The 17,675-nt window shown below is 40.5% G+C and overlaps 1 protein-coding gene across 3 annotated transcripts in view; it reads right to left on the bottom strand.

Moving 5' to 3' along the window:
- MLIP (muscular LMNA interacting protein) overlaps window positions 1-17,675 on the bottom strand; it is a 122,372-nt gene that overhangs the window by 64,003 nt on the left and 40,694 nt on the right. For all 3 annotated transcript variants that reach the window (XM_074895763.1, XM_074895765.1, XM_074895764.1), the window contains exons 2-4: window positions 10,419-10,577; window positions 8,051-8,419; window positions 709-2,337 (exon numbers count right to left, since the gene is read on the bottom strand). In XM_074895763.1, the coding sequence (XP_074751864.1) occupies window positions 709-2,337; window positions 8,051-8,419; window positions 10,419-10,577 (2,157 nt within the window). The remainder of the gene's footprint in view (window positions 1-708; window positions 2,338-8,050; window positions 8,420-10,418; window positions 10,578-17,675) is intronic.

Raw genomic sequence — 17,675 nt, 5'->3', positions numbered from 1 at the left:
CATCCTGTCTAGCACAATAAGATCAGAGAAGTACCAAAGGGAAGAAGCAGGAGACTGTCCTTGTCTTCCTTCTCTGGCTCTTGGCCCCAAAGTCCCTGCTCAGGTTGAGCTCAGCCATGCCTCTGGGCTGGTCCCAGAGCGGCTGGGGTGAGTACAGCATCCTGGGGACTGGGGAGGACAGGTGGGAGAAGGTGCTTGGGAATCAGTTGTCACTGGAACAGCCAGTTCACGTCAATCAGATCAAGCTTCTTCTAGCTCAGCCCTGCTATGATCCTATGAACCTATGATCACCATACTTCCATTACTTTCAGTGGGAATGCATTAGCATGAGGTGGATATAATATGTTTTATAATTTATTTTTGACACACTAGTGTTTTAGGCGAGCTTCAAAAATAAGTGCACCAAATGTATATCAAAGACACTGGACACAAATCCATCTTCAGTAGTATCTCCTCCCAGTCATGAATAAAGTATTTTATTTTATGCTAAAGGATTCCTACAGCATCTTCCCTACAGTACAGAACACATTGTTAGCAATTTGATACGGTAGGATTTAGTCTTCACTATCTTCACTATCAATACAAAAACTGTTCCTTTTTAAACATTTTTTCCACAGCTTATTTATTTTACTAGCATTGTGCAACACAGATGTTGTTTCTCCTACAGGGATAAAGAACTATTAAAAAATAAGCATGCACCATGAGTACCTTGGGTTTGATGTTTTCATGGTCAGGAGGCAGGGAAAAAGACTGTGGTGAAGTCAGCTCTCTGGGTCTTGATGGCAGTGTGCCTGGTGACTTGTCTGAGACAGGAGATCTGCACGTTAACACTGGCGGGGTGGCAGATTGCTCAGGTCTTGGAGAGGAGGAATTAGACCTATAATCTGTGTGCACCAATGAAGAATTAAAATGCAGTGGATAGGAATTAATATTACCAGTTTGTGGAACTGGTGGAGTAGAATGAGGCCATGAGAGAGACCACTGCTTTGAGACACTTGAAGAGGTAGGAAAGGAGGCACTCATCTCCTGAACAGACGTTTGGGATGAATCTGATTTAGATCTAGAAGCTGAATGCAAAAGATTTGGGGAAGGAGTTGAGTGTTTTTCTAGGGTGGAGGAGAATACACCACTAAGACTGGTAGAAGAAAGCAAAGGATATGACTGGCAAGTAAAGATGGGTGAGTAAGTGTGTACTCTTTGAGACTGCTGAGGTGCCTGGGACCTGAAGGCAGCATACTGCAGCCCTTGTGGAGAAGTAGAGGTAGTGTGTGCAAGGGAAGAGGGTGCTGGGGCACAAGGAGGAGGCAGCATAGACTGCAAACCTGGAGAGGCAACTGTTTTTCTATGTGAGGAAACAGGGGATGACAGAGGACTTCGGGACTCTGGAGAAAGACTTCTGACTGGAAGGTGCTTTTTAGGAGAAAGGGACCTTCCCTGAGGGGTGGGATGAGGCTTGGAGAGTAAAGGCAGATGCTGAGCCAATCCTGAAAGCCAATGTTCCTCTCTGCTGGGAGAATCTGGCCTTATAGAAGGGCTTGAAACAGATTTCTTGGGGGCTGGGGGAGTTGTTTTGGACTTTTGATCTATTGCAAGTATTGAGGAACCAAGGGAGCTAGGAGAAAATGTAGGACAAGAAGCAGGAGAAAGCAGTCTCTGCTGAGAAGAACCTGATCTCAAAATAGCAGTTAAGAGGGTCAGTCTGGTTGGCAGAGGGGATCCGACTCCTGACTTTGATAAATTTCCTCTAGATGACATTTGTGTGCAATGCTCATTTATACTACATATGGTCGAAGAGGAGCCGTAATGAGAGGGTGGAGACAAAGGTTTAGGGCTAGGAGATAATGAATGTGTTATTATATGTACAGGGACAGGAGATAAAGTGTTCAATCTTTTGAAAGAACTGGGGGATAAAGACTGAGCTGAAGATCCCTGAATTTCAGCTGAATGTGGAGGACTGGGTGAAAGACTGTTGCTCTTTGCCAGAACAGAGGATGTGGTGATGTCTCCCATTTTGCAAACACAGCCAGGTGTATACAGACTTGGTGTTTGTAGGTTATCATACAATCGAGGAGCAGAGTAACAACTGTTTGATGCAGAAGAGGATATTTTAGACATGGAGGGAGGTGAACTATGAGAAGTAGACTGAAAGGAGAGAGATGAATCTTGCTTAGAAAACCTGGTTGCTGACTGCCAGTTGTTACAGGAGTCTTCCAGCGAAGAGGCTTGATTCAGGTTAACCATGGCACCACACGCTACTTTCTGATTAGTTGGAGAAATTAAGTGGACAGCAGGTGGTTTAGAGGAAAGATGATCAGAGATGGAAAGAGTAGAAATTAACTGGAGAAAAAAGAAAAACAGAAATGTTAATATAGGTGGAACCTGTGGAACTGTTAAGCACCCCACATTTCAGTCCTGTAGTCATGCATATAGAGTTTCCATTAGTACTGCTCTGTGGGTTAAAAACACAGGATTGTCTTAAACCTGGGGATACAGCCTAGTGGATAAGGCTATCAGTGGAGATGACTGAGTGCAGACAGGCTATGTGTTACTTTATTTTTATGAGACCTCAGTTTTGTTGACATAAACAAGGTTCAAGGCTACTATATTTTTCATTTTGTCACAAGACAGTTGTGCCATGAGTGTCCAGGATCATGTGATGACATTCACATTGTATAAACACAACAGAAATTGAGAAAATAGCACTATTGTTCCATCTCACTTTACCAGTTCAGTGGAAAGTAGCCTTTCTGCAAATAAGATTCAAGCCAAGTACTCATTTTCTCATTCAGTAAACAACACCTTCTGCAGCACTGTGATATCAGAACAAGAATTTTTCTCAGAACTACTTAAATCAGACATACAGTTTGTTTGTCACTTTTCTTGTCATTCACATGAATTTGACGGTTTGCAGGCATGTAAGAGTCCTTATCCCCTTCTCCACAGTCTTACAATACACTAATAAAAAGAGTAATCAGCTCTTTCATGAGTACCTTTTTTCTTAGGTCTATTCTAATAAGGATTTGTCAAAACTAATTAGAGCATACAAGTATATTATCAACCTTTTATACAGTTTTATGCTTCTAAAGGAAGAAATTATCTCAAAATCTTCCAAGTTACTACAATGCTTAAATTAAAACTGGGGTATGCACAATATGAATAAAATACAGTATGAAAGAGTGAGCTAAGTCAACTGTAAAACCAAAAGGTTACAAACTAGCACCTAACTTTTGACTGAGCAATTTGAAAGCAGAAAAATTTACTCTAATCCCTGCAAACTTCATATAAGAACACCTATTTATCTACTGTTTGATACCCTGAAAAGATTATGCAGTTTTACAAAAGACAATCATGTCATTCAGTTCCTACATACATAACTTGCACATGGCTGTGGATCAGCTTATGAATTATGATTTTTAATACAAATATCTTTGTAGGAGGTAGGAGAGAGAAATTATAATGATGTTTGTTATTATGTCATATAATATTGATTCATCACAAAAAAAAAAAAAGAACAAATCAAATAATTTTCAAGTGAGAGTACATGCTGGAAGAAGCTGCAAGAGCAAGATTTAGAGGCTTTTAAGGGCTAAACTATACCTAAAAGGCTAAATATGGGCTAAACATGCGCATCAGAACCCTATTAGCCCTTATAACTTAAAAATAAGTGAGCTCTTCCTGCTAAATGATACCATATAAATAGCAGGCCTTGTAAACTGAAGACAGTTTCTGTATAAAATACCTTCAGTAGAGCTAAGTCAATTACTTGATTTCTAGCAATAAACACCAACCATCAGAATGTCTTTAAACCACACTAACTCCCCTTATTGTATGCATATGTTAAGGGGTCTCATTTTGAAGCAGAAAGCCAATGGATGTATACAGCACAAACACTAGAATTTAAAAATTAATATCCATGGTATCATTGTACCATATATTCTATTGGATTAAGAAATTATTACTCTTATTGAAAAGGCTGCTAATTGAGAATAAGAAAAAAATACTGGAAATTGCAAATATTTTACCAATATTTAAGCATTACCAAAAATTATTATTAAGTATGTCATAAAACATAAAATTATTTAACATGTTAAAAAAGAAGCATCGTAATACACCTGATAATTTGAAGCAGCCTCCTGAATTTGATAATGAATTCTGGAAGTTGATCAACTACCAAAGCAAAACTGGGGAATGAAATCTCTGTATTTCAAAATAGAATAGATAAATTTCCTCACAAAGACAACAGATTAAAAGAAAATGAGAAACAAATATGAAACTCTATAATGAAAGAGCAGGATGTGAAATGATGTCTAATTAGTTAAAAGTTAATAAGAAAGATTTATAAGCAGCTAGTAAAATGTTCATGGTAGCAGATGATAAATATGTTCCTGCAAGTATGATATTTTGCAGTAGTCTTCTTTGAACATCACCATACGTTTACGTGCTGAGCTAACTGAACCATTACTCTTTGGATAACCTCTCATTTACAGGATGAGAAAATCATAATCAAAGTTGGATGGAAGTGTCTTCTCAAGGTCATCTAGTCCAGCCTCCTACTCAAAGCAGGTCTCTCACCACCACCAGCAGGTCAGGTCAGCTGTGGTCATGTCTCACCATGTCTCTAAAGCCCCAACGGAGGTGGGTCCAGCACCCCTGGGCAACCTGTGCTGCACCACCTCCCAGTGATGAAGCTTCTTCATACGCCCAGCTGGGACCTCCTATGCTTCAGTTTGTAGCCACTGCTCTCTCACCTGCCACCGCAGAGGAGAGTTTGGCTCTGTCGTCTGTAACTGCCCTTCATGTAGCTGTGATTGTTCCTACATACCTCCTTAGCTGTCTCATGGCAGGAGTCAACAAAACTAGCTCCCTCAGCCTCAGCTCAAATGTGCCCCAGCCACATTTATAGCTTTGTGCTGGACCCCCATTCCTTTCTTCACATCTGTTTTGCCTTTGCTTCTGTTCAGTTTCTCTGCCGGTTTAAAACTTCTGTATTTGTTCTGGACTAGCGTAGAGGAAGTGAGTGCCTAAAGTAGACTTGTGTTCCTTTGGTCTGTAATTCAACTGCAAGCCTTTTTCTCTTCTCCGGAGCACCTCAGATGTATATTTCCCAAAAATGTATACAGAAAGTTGAAATAGGTAGCAAGGTTACCTTAGCACAAAGCAATCAAGGACTTTGAAAAAGATCTTGATGCCTCATAGATGATGATCCCAGAAATATTAAAGAGGTCATAGTCTTAGTACTTGGGCCTTGCCCTGGAGACTCTCAGCACATTTGAAATGGCAGAGCTTAGTTGGACACAAGGTAAGTGGTTTGTCTGGTGAGATCACACTGGTTTGGAAGGGCACAAAAAACCGTAGTTACTTATACCAACAATGCTCTGAGAGATGATCAGGAAAAGGGAAGGAGTGAGACAAACTCAGAGGCCAAAAGGCAAAAATCATGTCTGAGAGAAGATATGGCTGGATGTAGACCCAGTTAACCATGCTTTGATCTCAGTAGATTTTGAATATAGATAGGAAAAATTAAATTCCTTACCAAACCTGCAACCTGAGAAACAGAGTCAGAAAGAAGCACTGGAGACAGAGTAAAACTTGACAAAATCTCTGGAGACAGCACAGTAAATCAGACTGTGAGCTGAGACCCAATTAATATAGATACCATTCAGAACAGTCTAGTTTCTCCCAACAAAGAAGGTGCATTCTTCCTGGCAGTGGCAGGAGTTTGTAGGGACTCTTGACTGATTTGTCTTGAAAAGCCAAACCAGATGACATGTACTGGACAGAGGAATGTCAAGTGATTTTGACTAGCTAAAAAAGCCTTCTGGCTATTGATCCCCCACAGTGTGTAAAGAAGTTTCTCCAAGCTGAGTTCATGTCAGGGAAACAGACATTCCCTTCATCCCAGACGATAAGCTCGCAAGGGCAGGAGTCAGTTTGCCTCTCTCTTAAATGGCTAGACTCAATTTAACATTAAAAAAGAAAAGAAAAAGCACAATATATAAACAGTAAACTATCAACAAAAAGTTCCAAATATGACCAGAATAGCTTATTTTTTAAATTGATTATTTTTTTCAGACTTTGAATATAGCATGGCATTTTCCAACATCAGTCAGGAACTTTGCATCTCAAAGAACAACAGGTTTCATTTTTTCAGTGCTTTTCTTTTTTCCTTTCATTTAAACAAAGTCAGAATTGAATGAAGCTGTAGAAGCCCTCTGGTTCAGTTTGAGTGATCCCCTTTACAACACAACAGTCCCCAATGCTAGTCCTTGGTTTTTTCTCACCTCTGACAGGAAACCCATAGTTTAAATATGCTTTTAAATGAACATAAAGTTATATGCAAGAACTCTTAAGTGAGACATGATACCGCCCTTATAATCCAATAACTGACAAGGTAGCCCCTATATGGAATCCTTTGTACAAAGGAAATCTACCAACAGATAAAGAATGAATCTATTTAACCTTTTCATAATTTTCCTTCATTTCTGAATTGATGATACTTCATTAGATAGTAAGCCAAAAAAAGTGATGCCTCAGGAAACAACGAAGAAGAATCAGAACATCAGGGGAAGTAGCTTAGTAAAACATCCTCTTCTTATGAAGTGATAGAGACAGATAGAGCTCTATAGGTAATGAAGACAGGAAAGTACTTACGGTCTTGAAAATCTGTGATTTAAGAATAATTATGAGATATGTATTACCCATATTACATACTACCTCTCTTCACATTCAAATGAATAGTTAGTAAAGTTAGACTTCAATTCCTTGTTCTGTGCAATCTGTATTTTCTGTTACTTTACCAGGCAAATCCCTCTTTACTTGTCAAGTAATCAAAAGCTTAACAAAGCTACAGCATATGAATTTTCCTGTATAGTCTTACAAAAAATCCACACAATTTCTGTAATAACTTCTAAAAAAACCATCCAATAAGTGGGGCAAAATCTTCATATTGAACATTGCTGAAGCAAATTTGTATTTCCCTAGGCTGCTTCCTCTACATAGATTTGTCTGTACCTTTACACCTTCCTCAAGTAAAATTCTCACTGACTTCACTGGGAGTTTCTCAGAAGAAATGAATATTTCATAATGCTGTGAATTCCAGACCAGAGTGGATTTCTTATTCACCATTACTTCAACCAAAAATTTACACTGAATTTGATGAAAAATTGAGTAGCACATGTATTTCAACACATGATAGGAAGTCCTATCCATTTTCAGAGATAAAGTAGCCATGCTTAACTTTTTTTCTTATTAAAGTATCGATGAAGAATTGTATTTTCAACACATGGAAACCCTGTCAAGGTCAAAGGAAATGTCAGAATTTGTTCCATGTGAGAAGCATGTTGTTATTTTGCTGGAGTTTTCTACTGCATATACATCCTTGAAAACTATCAGTGCTCTTTCCAAGATGGAAGACATTAACTTATTGTGGTAAATTTGTTTGATGCATTTTGAAAATGAAACATTTCAAAGACTCTTTTTTGAATTGTCCCAGTGACAATTTAACATTTTAATAAATCAATAAATGTGTCCTATAAAGATGAGCATAAAATGGACCTTTCATCTTCATTCACTCATTACACTTGTGCAAAGGCAGTGCTAATTAACAATCAGAAAAATAGGATTTTTTACAGCCTCTTTCTCTAGCATAAAGGACTGCAGCGGGTGCTGAGAAAAAAAAAAAAAAACCTAGGCCTGGGAAATCTGATGCTAATAATTCAAATGATCTACAGGCTCCATTGATTTCAAACGCTTTTGCCAATTTAGACTGGATAGGAATCTAACACCTTCCAATTAACTTGATATCATGATGGGCTGGTCTTAAAGGAAAGAAAAATAGATCTACATTACTTGCTCCATGTATACACCAGAGCCACAGGGAGATGCAGCAAGGTTGAGACAACTCCTTAGAGTTCAAATGTTACAGGAACAGCCAACATAAATGCTATTTAAAGAATAAATTGGCCAAGCTGCTTTACAGACTGGCTCGGTGTCCATGTCCTGAAAGCTTTAGAAAGCAAAGGTTAGCTCTAGAGTTTAAAGAGCAGGTTACCTGATGTTTTTGTGGATCAGCAGTGTTGTGGGAAAGTGCAGCACCTGGGATGTGCCCATCGCCAAGAGGTTTTCCTGCCCCGGTGCCAGGGGAAACGTGGGAGGTGGCCAGCAGCTGAGCACCGATGGGACCGTAGCCATTGGAAGGCCGATGAACATTGTTTGAGGCAGCGGTTACTTCATCTTCATCACCAGAGTCCGTAATCAGGATAAACTCGGCCTTGAAAAGGTCATTCTCCTGCATTTCTCCTTTGCTCGAGATACACCCTGGAGACTGTAAAGCCGTTTGGGTGCTGTCTGTATAGATGGCTGACACACAGTCTCCTTTGGCCCCACTCTTTAAGGCCAGCTCATCAGAAACTGTGTTAGACTGCAAAAAATACAAGGAAAAAGATCCCGATTAGCTCATTTTATTTGTGTCCCCCAAAACGCAAAGTAATTTTGGCTTGCAGCAGTGGCTGGCATTGCACTACCTAAAGTGCAGAGTGAAGAATTTGGGGATGAGCACACAGCAAAAACCAGCTTCCCAGGGACCCACCCAGTTTCCAGCTTCCCAGCAGATGCTGCAAGGGCTTGCCTTCCTGGTGACTAGCAGAGCAACAGGGGACTCTGAGCACGACGATGGCCTGAGCCTGGGGCTGGCGCAGGAACTGAAAAGGAGGGTGCAGTGAAGCCAAATGAGCTGTCAGACCAGACTATGCCAGACACAATGGGAAGGCACCCCGACCGTGGGATCCACGAGAGCAGACAATGCTCCACAGAAGAGTCTGACAGACAAATCTGGGACAAAACCTATACATATTAATGAAGAAACAAAGGCCTTTAAGCCAGGGCATTCTCTGAAGAGAGCAGACAAAGAATCTGAGGTCAGAGATCTTTACTGTATGTTCAAGCTTCTCAGCACAGACCACAGTTGTTCTTCATATTTTCTGCAATTTCCATTTCCAGTATGTAACTTCTCAAACATGCTTTGGAAGAGAACAGTAGTACAAGATGGGCATATGACACATCACCAATTCTTTCAATATTGAAACTGCTGTAGCAATAATATTTCTCTTGAAGAAGGAATCAGGTAAAAATAGAAATACTGTGTACTGCAAGAGAAAGTCTGTAGATGGGGCTCATATCTGAATCCTACTTGAGAAAGACAGTAATGAAAAATTTCCACTTGCAGCTCTACAAGTCCCTGGAGCTCAGTTCTTTCAAAAAATATTGGACCATAAAGGGGATTATCACCAGTATTTCTTTGGAAGTGTTATTTTCATTATCTAATGTTGGTTAGCTTTTAAAAATATTATTCAGGTATTAGACATTTTAGGAAAAGGAGTAATCAGTGCTATGAAGGCCTCAGTACTGCAGCACTTGCCAGGATAGTTTTCTCTGCCTGCAGAGAAACACAGGGAGACAGAGGTCAGGAATACCTGATTCTGCCTTAGCCAGGGCACTATTTGCAGCAAAACCAATACTGAATGGCTGGAAATGTAACTCAGGAGTTAAGCATCCTGAGGATAATATTTTAGCGCATCTCTCTTCAAACATATCCATTCTCTGCTGAGACCAACCCCTTTTTGGTCAGATACACCACTGAAAATGCTGGAGTATATTCAGGTCAGAGGACTGTGAACTCCTGTGAAAAGTCTAAGCACTAAGAACTGCAGACCCATCAGTGTCCCAGAGAAGGAGCTGTTACACAAGAGCAGAACCACCGTAAGAATTAATATTAAACTGAGGATTACAGTTTCCTCTCAAGCAGCATGGAATAAAATAAGAGGCTGTCAAGCATTGTGAGGCAGGAAAGAAATAACAAATGCTATGGGTTGACTAAAGGCAGGAGAACCAGGAATGTTGTGCTGCTGGCTTCACTGTCATGGGAAATTATGGGGACGAGCTTCTGAAAACAAAAAGTAAGCTTTCACTTTGATGCATTACTAAGCAGCTCTGAAAGGGATTGCCGCCTTTGCTGGAAGCCACAGCACTGACGTTTGCTGAAACCAGGATCCAGTGACCAACTCTTGGTCGACTCCCATGTGATAACACTCCTCACACACCACCCTTGCTCCCATGAAGATCAAGAAGGAATCCCCCCTCATCTGCCAAGAATATAGCCCTTGCATGACTGATAGAGGACAGTATGGAGATAGGAAAGGGTTTCCTTCCGATATAAACTCTGCCAAAGGTGAAACGGGCTGTTGAGCAGATATCAGGCTTCTCTTGCACAACGATTCTGCATCTCTGGTAGGCTTGGTAATTAAAACAAAGCACAAGCCAAGAAACAGTTCAAGGGAAAGAGCTTCAGTTCAGCAATGCTCAGGACAAAATTTTCTGTATCTTTTGAAAAAGCGGAAAAATTAGAGTGAACAGAAGTCTACCTTGTTTATAATTTCTCGATTTCTCAGATCCTTCGGCTCATCTGGAATTGTCACAAGGAACTTAGAGACATCTACAACCTCAAAATGAGTTGGAAGTCTTCCAATGGATGGTACAAACGTGAAGGTCAATGGTTTGGTTCCAGATTCTTGAGAAGTGACCTACAAAACACACAATTAGTTTAACCTTTTGTCCAAATGAAAATTATTTTTCTCAGAGTTTAAATAACATTAATTACTTCATATACATAACTTACAAGTTTATTATTATCTATATTGGTCATTGGGTTTTTTTAACAGGTCATTGTATATTAAGGTCTTCTTTAACTGACAGAATACTGCCTTGAATATAGCCATCATCATCCTATATATTCTAATGTCATGGCACAGCAGACAGGAGAAAATATGTTCAATAATTTGTTATTCTTTCAATTTTCCATATCACAAACACAAAATCATATTCCATTCATTTCAAGCCTGCTTTTATCTTTGTTTAACTCCACTTTAGTAGAATAACAATGTGATTACAGAGCTCTATCTGGACGTAATATAGTCCCTAGAGTATTTGCTTAACAACTTATAACAAATTCGAAGAACCTTTGCTCCACAAAAAGAGAGCAAAACATGTTTACATTTGCTAATGCAAATGCATCTAATACTGAACAATATCTGCAATGAATTCTGATTCAAGGAAAGGATTTTCTCCCATTCTATTTGGACCATGCAGCCACATACACCAACTAATTCTGTGTCTGTCTTCTCATTTCTCCCTCGCCAGCTTGCATCCTCACTAGGATCATGTATATAGGACCTGAATGCACTGAAGATAAAAGAAACTAAGAGAAGGCAATTTCACCTAAACATTCAGTTTTGTGACAGTGCTCTCCCATCATTTCCATCTCCTTCACAGGAGATACTGGATGGGAAAAAGAAGTCCATGCCATGGTAAAACTCTCAGTTGCTTTGCCAGATACCATGGAGAGAAACTCCAAAGGCCTTGGCAAGGTAAGTAGAGAGAATCACAACCCAAACCTCTGAATCCAATATGCTGACTTTCCCACTACTTGTTGGTGTAGAAAATCCCTCTTTCTGATTCAAGGAATGCATAGATTTTCCTTAGCTTTTTCATCTGATTTAAAGCTTATAGCAGTTAATTGTGTTTTCAACAAATTCTGATATGCAGAACCTTGAACTGAATTGAAACATAGAGTAAAACAGGACCATCGCTTTGACTCTTATTTTTGCTTACTTTAATGTAGAACAAATTGGAGAGCTATGGCTCTCATTATGCTTCTTTGTAATTTGCATCCATAAGTAAACAGCAGTTATGGAACAGAGTGGGATTATGAAATACATTCACATGACTTGGTCTTCTCATGGCTAGACCATTAAAAAGCATTTCCAGTTTTTAAAAAATCTAAGCAAATATTAGTTACTTTCACTGACAGCTGTTTCCTGGAGGTCTTGAGCAAAACAGTGGCGTGTTATTTATACAAACACTGCCAACTGCCATTTTCTTTACAATTTAGGAGAAGAACTCTGCTCTCTCTGACACACAGAGAATTAATTTCCACATGTCCACCTCTAATTCTGAAAGAATAAGATGTTTTGATGTTTGAAAGTAAAAAATCTCGATAAATGGCAGACATCTCAGTTCTGAAACAGGACTTTCATATTCACAAACTCACATGAATAGATTACATTACACTACAGGCTTGCTACACATTTACAGGTGCGCACTGCAAGGGTGTAAGGACAAGGTAGTCTCCTACCTTCCCCCCTCCACTTCACACAAGTGGCCAAGCACCAGAGCACATGATACATGGCCTGAATCCGTAGTAAAAATGTGGCTGCTAACTGCTCCACTATGCCAGGGGCTCTGGATGTTATTTTATGTGAGGGAGAAAAAACAGAGCTCTGTCTTTCTCTCAGCAGCCAAGGTACCTGAGTCTGATCATTTCTTTTCATAAAGCAGCAACACAATTTTAAAATACTAATAGCTGGCACATTAAACAGTCCTTGCTCTTGATACAAGTCAGCAGAGTAACATCAGTACTCAAGGACATAGTCATTAGCGAGCAGCCATCAGTCCCTACAATGCAGCCAGGGATGCAGCCTCCACTCGAGCTCCTGCAGTATCCAAAGGCGCTCTTCAAGGAGCAGGATTACCTGCACACAGGCAATGGCACCCATCATACTAGCATTAGTGATTTCTGTACAGCTGACACTGTCCATTACACTCTTACCCAGCACATGGGTCTGCACCGAAATCAGCTAGAGATGGCCTTTGCTTTCCTGCAGATCTGTAGCTGTGCTTTCATCTTCTCTCTCTAAGTAGGATATGCAGTTAGTGACTCTGGCTAGCTTGGTCACCTTTACTAACATTTTCTCCCTCTATCGCACCCTCTTGTCATGTTCTTGTTAGACACTTGACATCAGTTGTATTGTATCAGTGAGTATTCTTGTGTCAAACCACAAAATATTCCTTATAAAAGAAAAAGGAAGAGAAAGAAAAAAATGTGCAAATAGCAAGCCCCAACAATGTGTTAGCATTGATAAACTTCCAGTACTTTATCTGCATATTTGCAACAAGGAAATACAAACAAAAAGCCAAGTTATGAGGCTCCAGACCATTGCATAGTAATGGGGACATCTTGCTAGCACCTACTTCTGTACTGTGTCTTACCCTGCACTTTCACTTTTATTGCTTTGGTGCAAATGCTTGAAGGAAACCTTGCTGTATTTGGCCTAAACACATTGTGGAACTAACCAGCAAAATTGCTTGTAAGCTAAAACTAAGATTGGAAAACACATATAAAGATGTGCAAGCTAGAATATTTTTTCATGTGGAAGATGTCATTAAAGTATGGTATTGTTTAGATTTCCCTAGTGTATTTTATTTTTCCTGGAGTTCAGAAAGTATAAACCAGCAAATCAAGTAACTGCTTTTCAGAAAGTTTTAAGCTGTCAGAAACTGCGTGAGGCAGCAGGGAGAACTGTGCTCCACTTAGCTTCACTCACAGTGAGTGGGAAACAGGAACTTCCAGCAGGTAAAACTGGTCATGCAATCTAGGCTGCATCACAGAAACATAGACAATGAGCAAATAGTGCAGGAGTCTTCAAACACAAATGTTTCCACTGGGGAAAACAAAAGAGAAAAAAACCCCTTTTGTTTCAAAGTATCTTTTAAGTGGTTGTTTTCATTTTGTAGGTTTCAAAACATAAGTAGAAATACTTTGACATTTTAAAATTTAAATTTTAATTGGACAATGTGAAGCAGAAGGAACCATAACATACTTTTTTTTCATTTTTTTAATGTAGAGAAAGGATTTTTGGACCTTTTTTCATATACTTATCTCATTTACTATATCTCTCTGACTGATGTTTCTATCCTTGAAGAACTGAAATAAATGATCAGGATGGACTTTCAGCATTTAATTACATCTATTATTAGTCACTCTGACATGTAGAAGTAAACAATAGAGAAATAACCTTAAAATTCAAATATGTATATATATGAAAATTTCCTGCAGATTATCATTTTTTCTCCATAACTAGTAGTAATAGCAGAAGGAATTCAACGCCATACATTCCCTGCTGCTGTAATTCACTTGAATAAATACAGTCATGGTGGCATAAAAATACCATATGCAATGTCTTTTCAAGTTAATACTAATAAATTCTGTTTCATATTATATAAACTTTATGAACAATGAGATAATAGATTGATTTTAATCATATCCTTTCAAGAATATAAATTATAGAGTTTAATATAAATAACCTTTGAGGTTATTTAACCCCCATTGGGGGTTATAGGCTGCTGCATAATACATTACCTAATAGCTTCAAAAGGATAAACTTATTCTAGATGGCTTCCATGACTTCCGATGTCATCAATTTACAAACAGATTTGTTGCATAATTAATACCATCAATTTAACTCTGCCCTGGGGATAGTAACCTAAATCATATTAATTATTGTTTTCATTACCACAGCTTCTACAGTCCTTACTTGTAGAGCACATTTTTATTGTCTTGGTTACCTTATGAAGACAAATGAACACTTCCATTTAATCCCTTGCATGCTCTATATGCATTCGGCATACTGCCTATTTTGTAATTTAAATTGAGGTCCCATTGTCAGTGATTGCTTCCAAGGATTTCCTTCTGGAATACAGATTGCTAAAGTGAAATTGAATATGCTGGTGCACATTACCATTTCTTCCACTGATTTGCTAATGTAAGTCATTTCGCTAATAAAACAACACCCTGAGAAAATCTCACTCTTGAAATATCAAATACTTCCTTTTGAGGCTGTTTATTTATTTGTTTAAAGGGCAGAAAAGGAAATACATGCATAAATAATAGCAAAATAACAAGCATATGCATCATGACATAGAAACATGTTGACTGAAGCGCTGTTTTGGTCAGAGCACAAATTCACATGCCTACAATTCCTGCATGATAAATATAGCTCTAACACACAGAGAAAGCACAGCTAACACCGCTCACCCAGGCAGGGAGAGAGGCCATCCGAAAACAAGGCCCGGGTTGTGAAACCTATCTTTAAACTCCTTTTCTGTGTTCAGACTAAAGTCAAACCACAAAGAGACTTTGTCTCCTCCCTGACACAAAGGCTAGTCTACCACAGATTAAATTACCAGTTAATGAGATGTAAGAATCTTCAGCTATCTTCATATCCCGACTTACTATAGCTATCACAGTAGCCTAATATGGATTAGCTGATTATTGTGTAATATGAGCTGTGGCTTATCTAAAACCTTTTACAAACAGCAGCAGATGATCATCTGAACACCAACTTTATATCTGTGAAACTTCAGGGGAAAAAACTAAATCCACTCCAAAAGTCCAGGATGAAATTACAGCCCAGCTGAAATATGTGCCAAAATTCCCACCAACAGCTGTGGTCCAGGAACTTCTCCAAGCCCTGTGATGTGCCCATTGTATCACCTTCAGCAAAGCACTTTTCTTTCTTTCTGTACAGCAGCACACATTAAAAGACACAGAGACAACTATCCTTTGAAAATTAGTGTGTGTAAAGCTCTAGAAAAAGCAAATGAATAATAGTATAAAATTGTAAACTATTATTCAAAATGCAAGAACTCATTCAGCTGAAGTGTTTCTTTCAAACAATAATTTTAATTAGCTCTTCAGCCCAGCAGACTTTATACAACTGTAATTGCTCCTTCATTCTACACATATGCAGCTAAGCATGGTGAAAAGTAACTAAAGCTAACCTTTAATTTCCTCCTTTGCAAAGGCAGAGTAAAATACCTTGCCTGTTATGTTTAACTGATTTAATTAAATGCAGTTTGACTAAATTGTCATCAAACATCAGACCCTAAGGCAACCTGGGTCTCTAAATCCTATTTTAGTGTCACTGATCTCCTTAAAGCCTTTAGTTGCTCCTGTCTTCTAAACTTCCTAGAACACAACATCTTCCAAGCTAAAAACACCTACGCTGTAATGTCCCAAGTTGCTCTAGGCCATCACCCATGCACAAACCTCCAGGCAGGCAGTCCCACACCCAGACTACTTCCAGCTACTCTCTCAGCAGGTAATCACCATTTCCTTTACTGTGCAGAATAATCAGAAAAGACCCAGAAATATTGCTGCTGGTTTTGCACAGGTTTTTTTTCAGTATGAATCACAGAATCACAGAATCGTCTAGGTTGGAAAAGACCTTGAAGATCATCCAGTCCAACCATTGACCTAACACTGACAGTTCCCAACTACACCACATCCCTCAGCGCTATGTCGACCCGACTCTTAAACACCTCCAGGGATGGGGACTCCACCACCTCCCTGGGCAGCCCATTCCAACACCTAACAACCCGTTCTGTAAAGAAATGCTTCCTAATATCCAGTCTAAACCTTCCCTGGAACAACTCAAGGCCATTACCTCTTGTCCTGTCGCTTGTTACTTGGTTAAAGAGACTCATCCCCAGCTCTCTGCAACCTCCTTTCAGGGAGCTGTAGAGGGCGATGAGGTCTCCCCTCAGCCTCCTCTTCTCCAGACTAAACAACCCCAGTTCCCTCAGCCGCTCCTCGTACGACCTGTGCTCCAGACCCTGCACCAGCTGCGTTGCCCTTCTCTGGACACGCTCGAGTCATTCAATGTCCTTTTTAGAGTGAGGGGCCCAAAACTGAACACAGGAATCGAGGTGCGGCCTCAGCAGTGCTGAGTACAGGGGTAAGATCCCTTCCCTGTCCCTGCTGGCCACGCTATTGCTGACACAAGCCAGGATGCCATTGGCCTTCTTGGCCCCCTGGGCACACTGCTGGCTCCTGTTCATCAGGCTGTCAATCAACACCCCCAGGTCCCTCTCTGACTGGCAGCTCTCCAGCCACTCCTCCCCAAGCCTGTAGCGCTGCTGGGGGTTGTTGTGGCCCAAGGGCAGCCCCCGGCATTTGGCCTTATGGAAACTCCTCCAGTTGGCCTCAGCCCATGGCTCCAGCCTGTCCAGGTCTCTCTGCAGAGCCTCCCTGCCCTCGAGCAGATCAACACTCCCACCCAACTGGGTGTCATGTGCAAACTGACTGAGGGTGCACTCGATCCCCTCGTCTAGATCATCAATAAAGATGTTAAACAGGAGTGGCCCCAACACCGAGCCCTGGGGGACACCACTCGTGACCGGCTGCCATCTGGATTTAACTCCGTTCACCACAACTCTCTGGGCCCGGCCATCCAGACAGTTTTTTACCCAGCGAAGCGTGTGCCCATCCAAGCCATGAGCAGCCAGTTTCACCAGGAGAATGCTGTGGGAAACGGTGTCAAAGGCCTTACTAAAGTCAAGGTAAACAACATCCACAGCCAATAAGCAGGTCACTTTGTCGTAGAAGGAGATCAGGTTTGTCAGGCAGGACCTGCCTTTCATAAACCCATGCTGACTCGGCCTGACCATCTGGTTGTCCCACATGTGTTGTGTGATGGTACTCAGGATGAGCTGCTCCATCAGCTTCCCAGGCACCGAAGTCAAGCTGACAGGCCTGTAATTTCCTGGATCATCATTCCAACCCTTCTTATATATGGGCATCACATTCATTGGCCAATTTCCAATCTGTCAGGACCTCCCCGGTCAGCCAGGACTGCTGGTAAATGATGGAAAGTGGCTTGGCGAGCACCCCAGCCAGCTCCTTCAGCACTCTCAGGTGTATCCCATCCGCTCCCACAGACCTGTGTGTGTCTGTGTGATGCAGCAGGTCACTGACTGTCTCCTCCTGGACTGTGGGGGGATCA

Source organism: Athene noctua, chromosome 1, assembly GCF_965140245.1.
Source record: "Athene noctua chromosome 1, bAthNoc1.hap1.1, whole genome shotgun sequence".
Taxonomy (NCBI): domain Eukaryota; kingdom Metazoa; phylum Chordata; class Aves; order Strigiformes; family Strigidae; genus Athene; species Athene noctua.
This window is presented reverse-complemented; position numbering and strand designations above follow the sequence as displayed.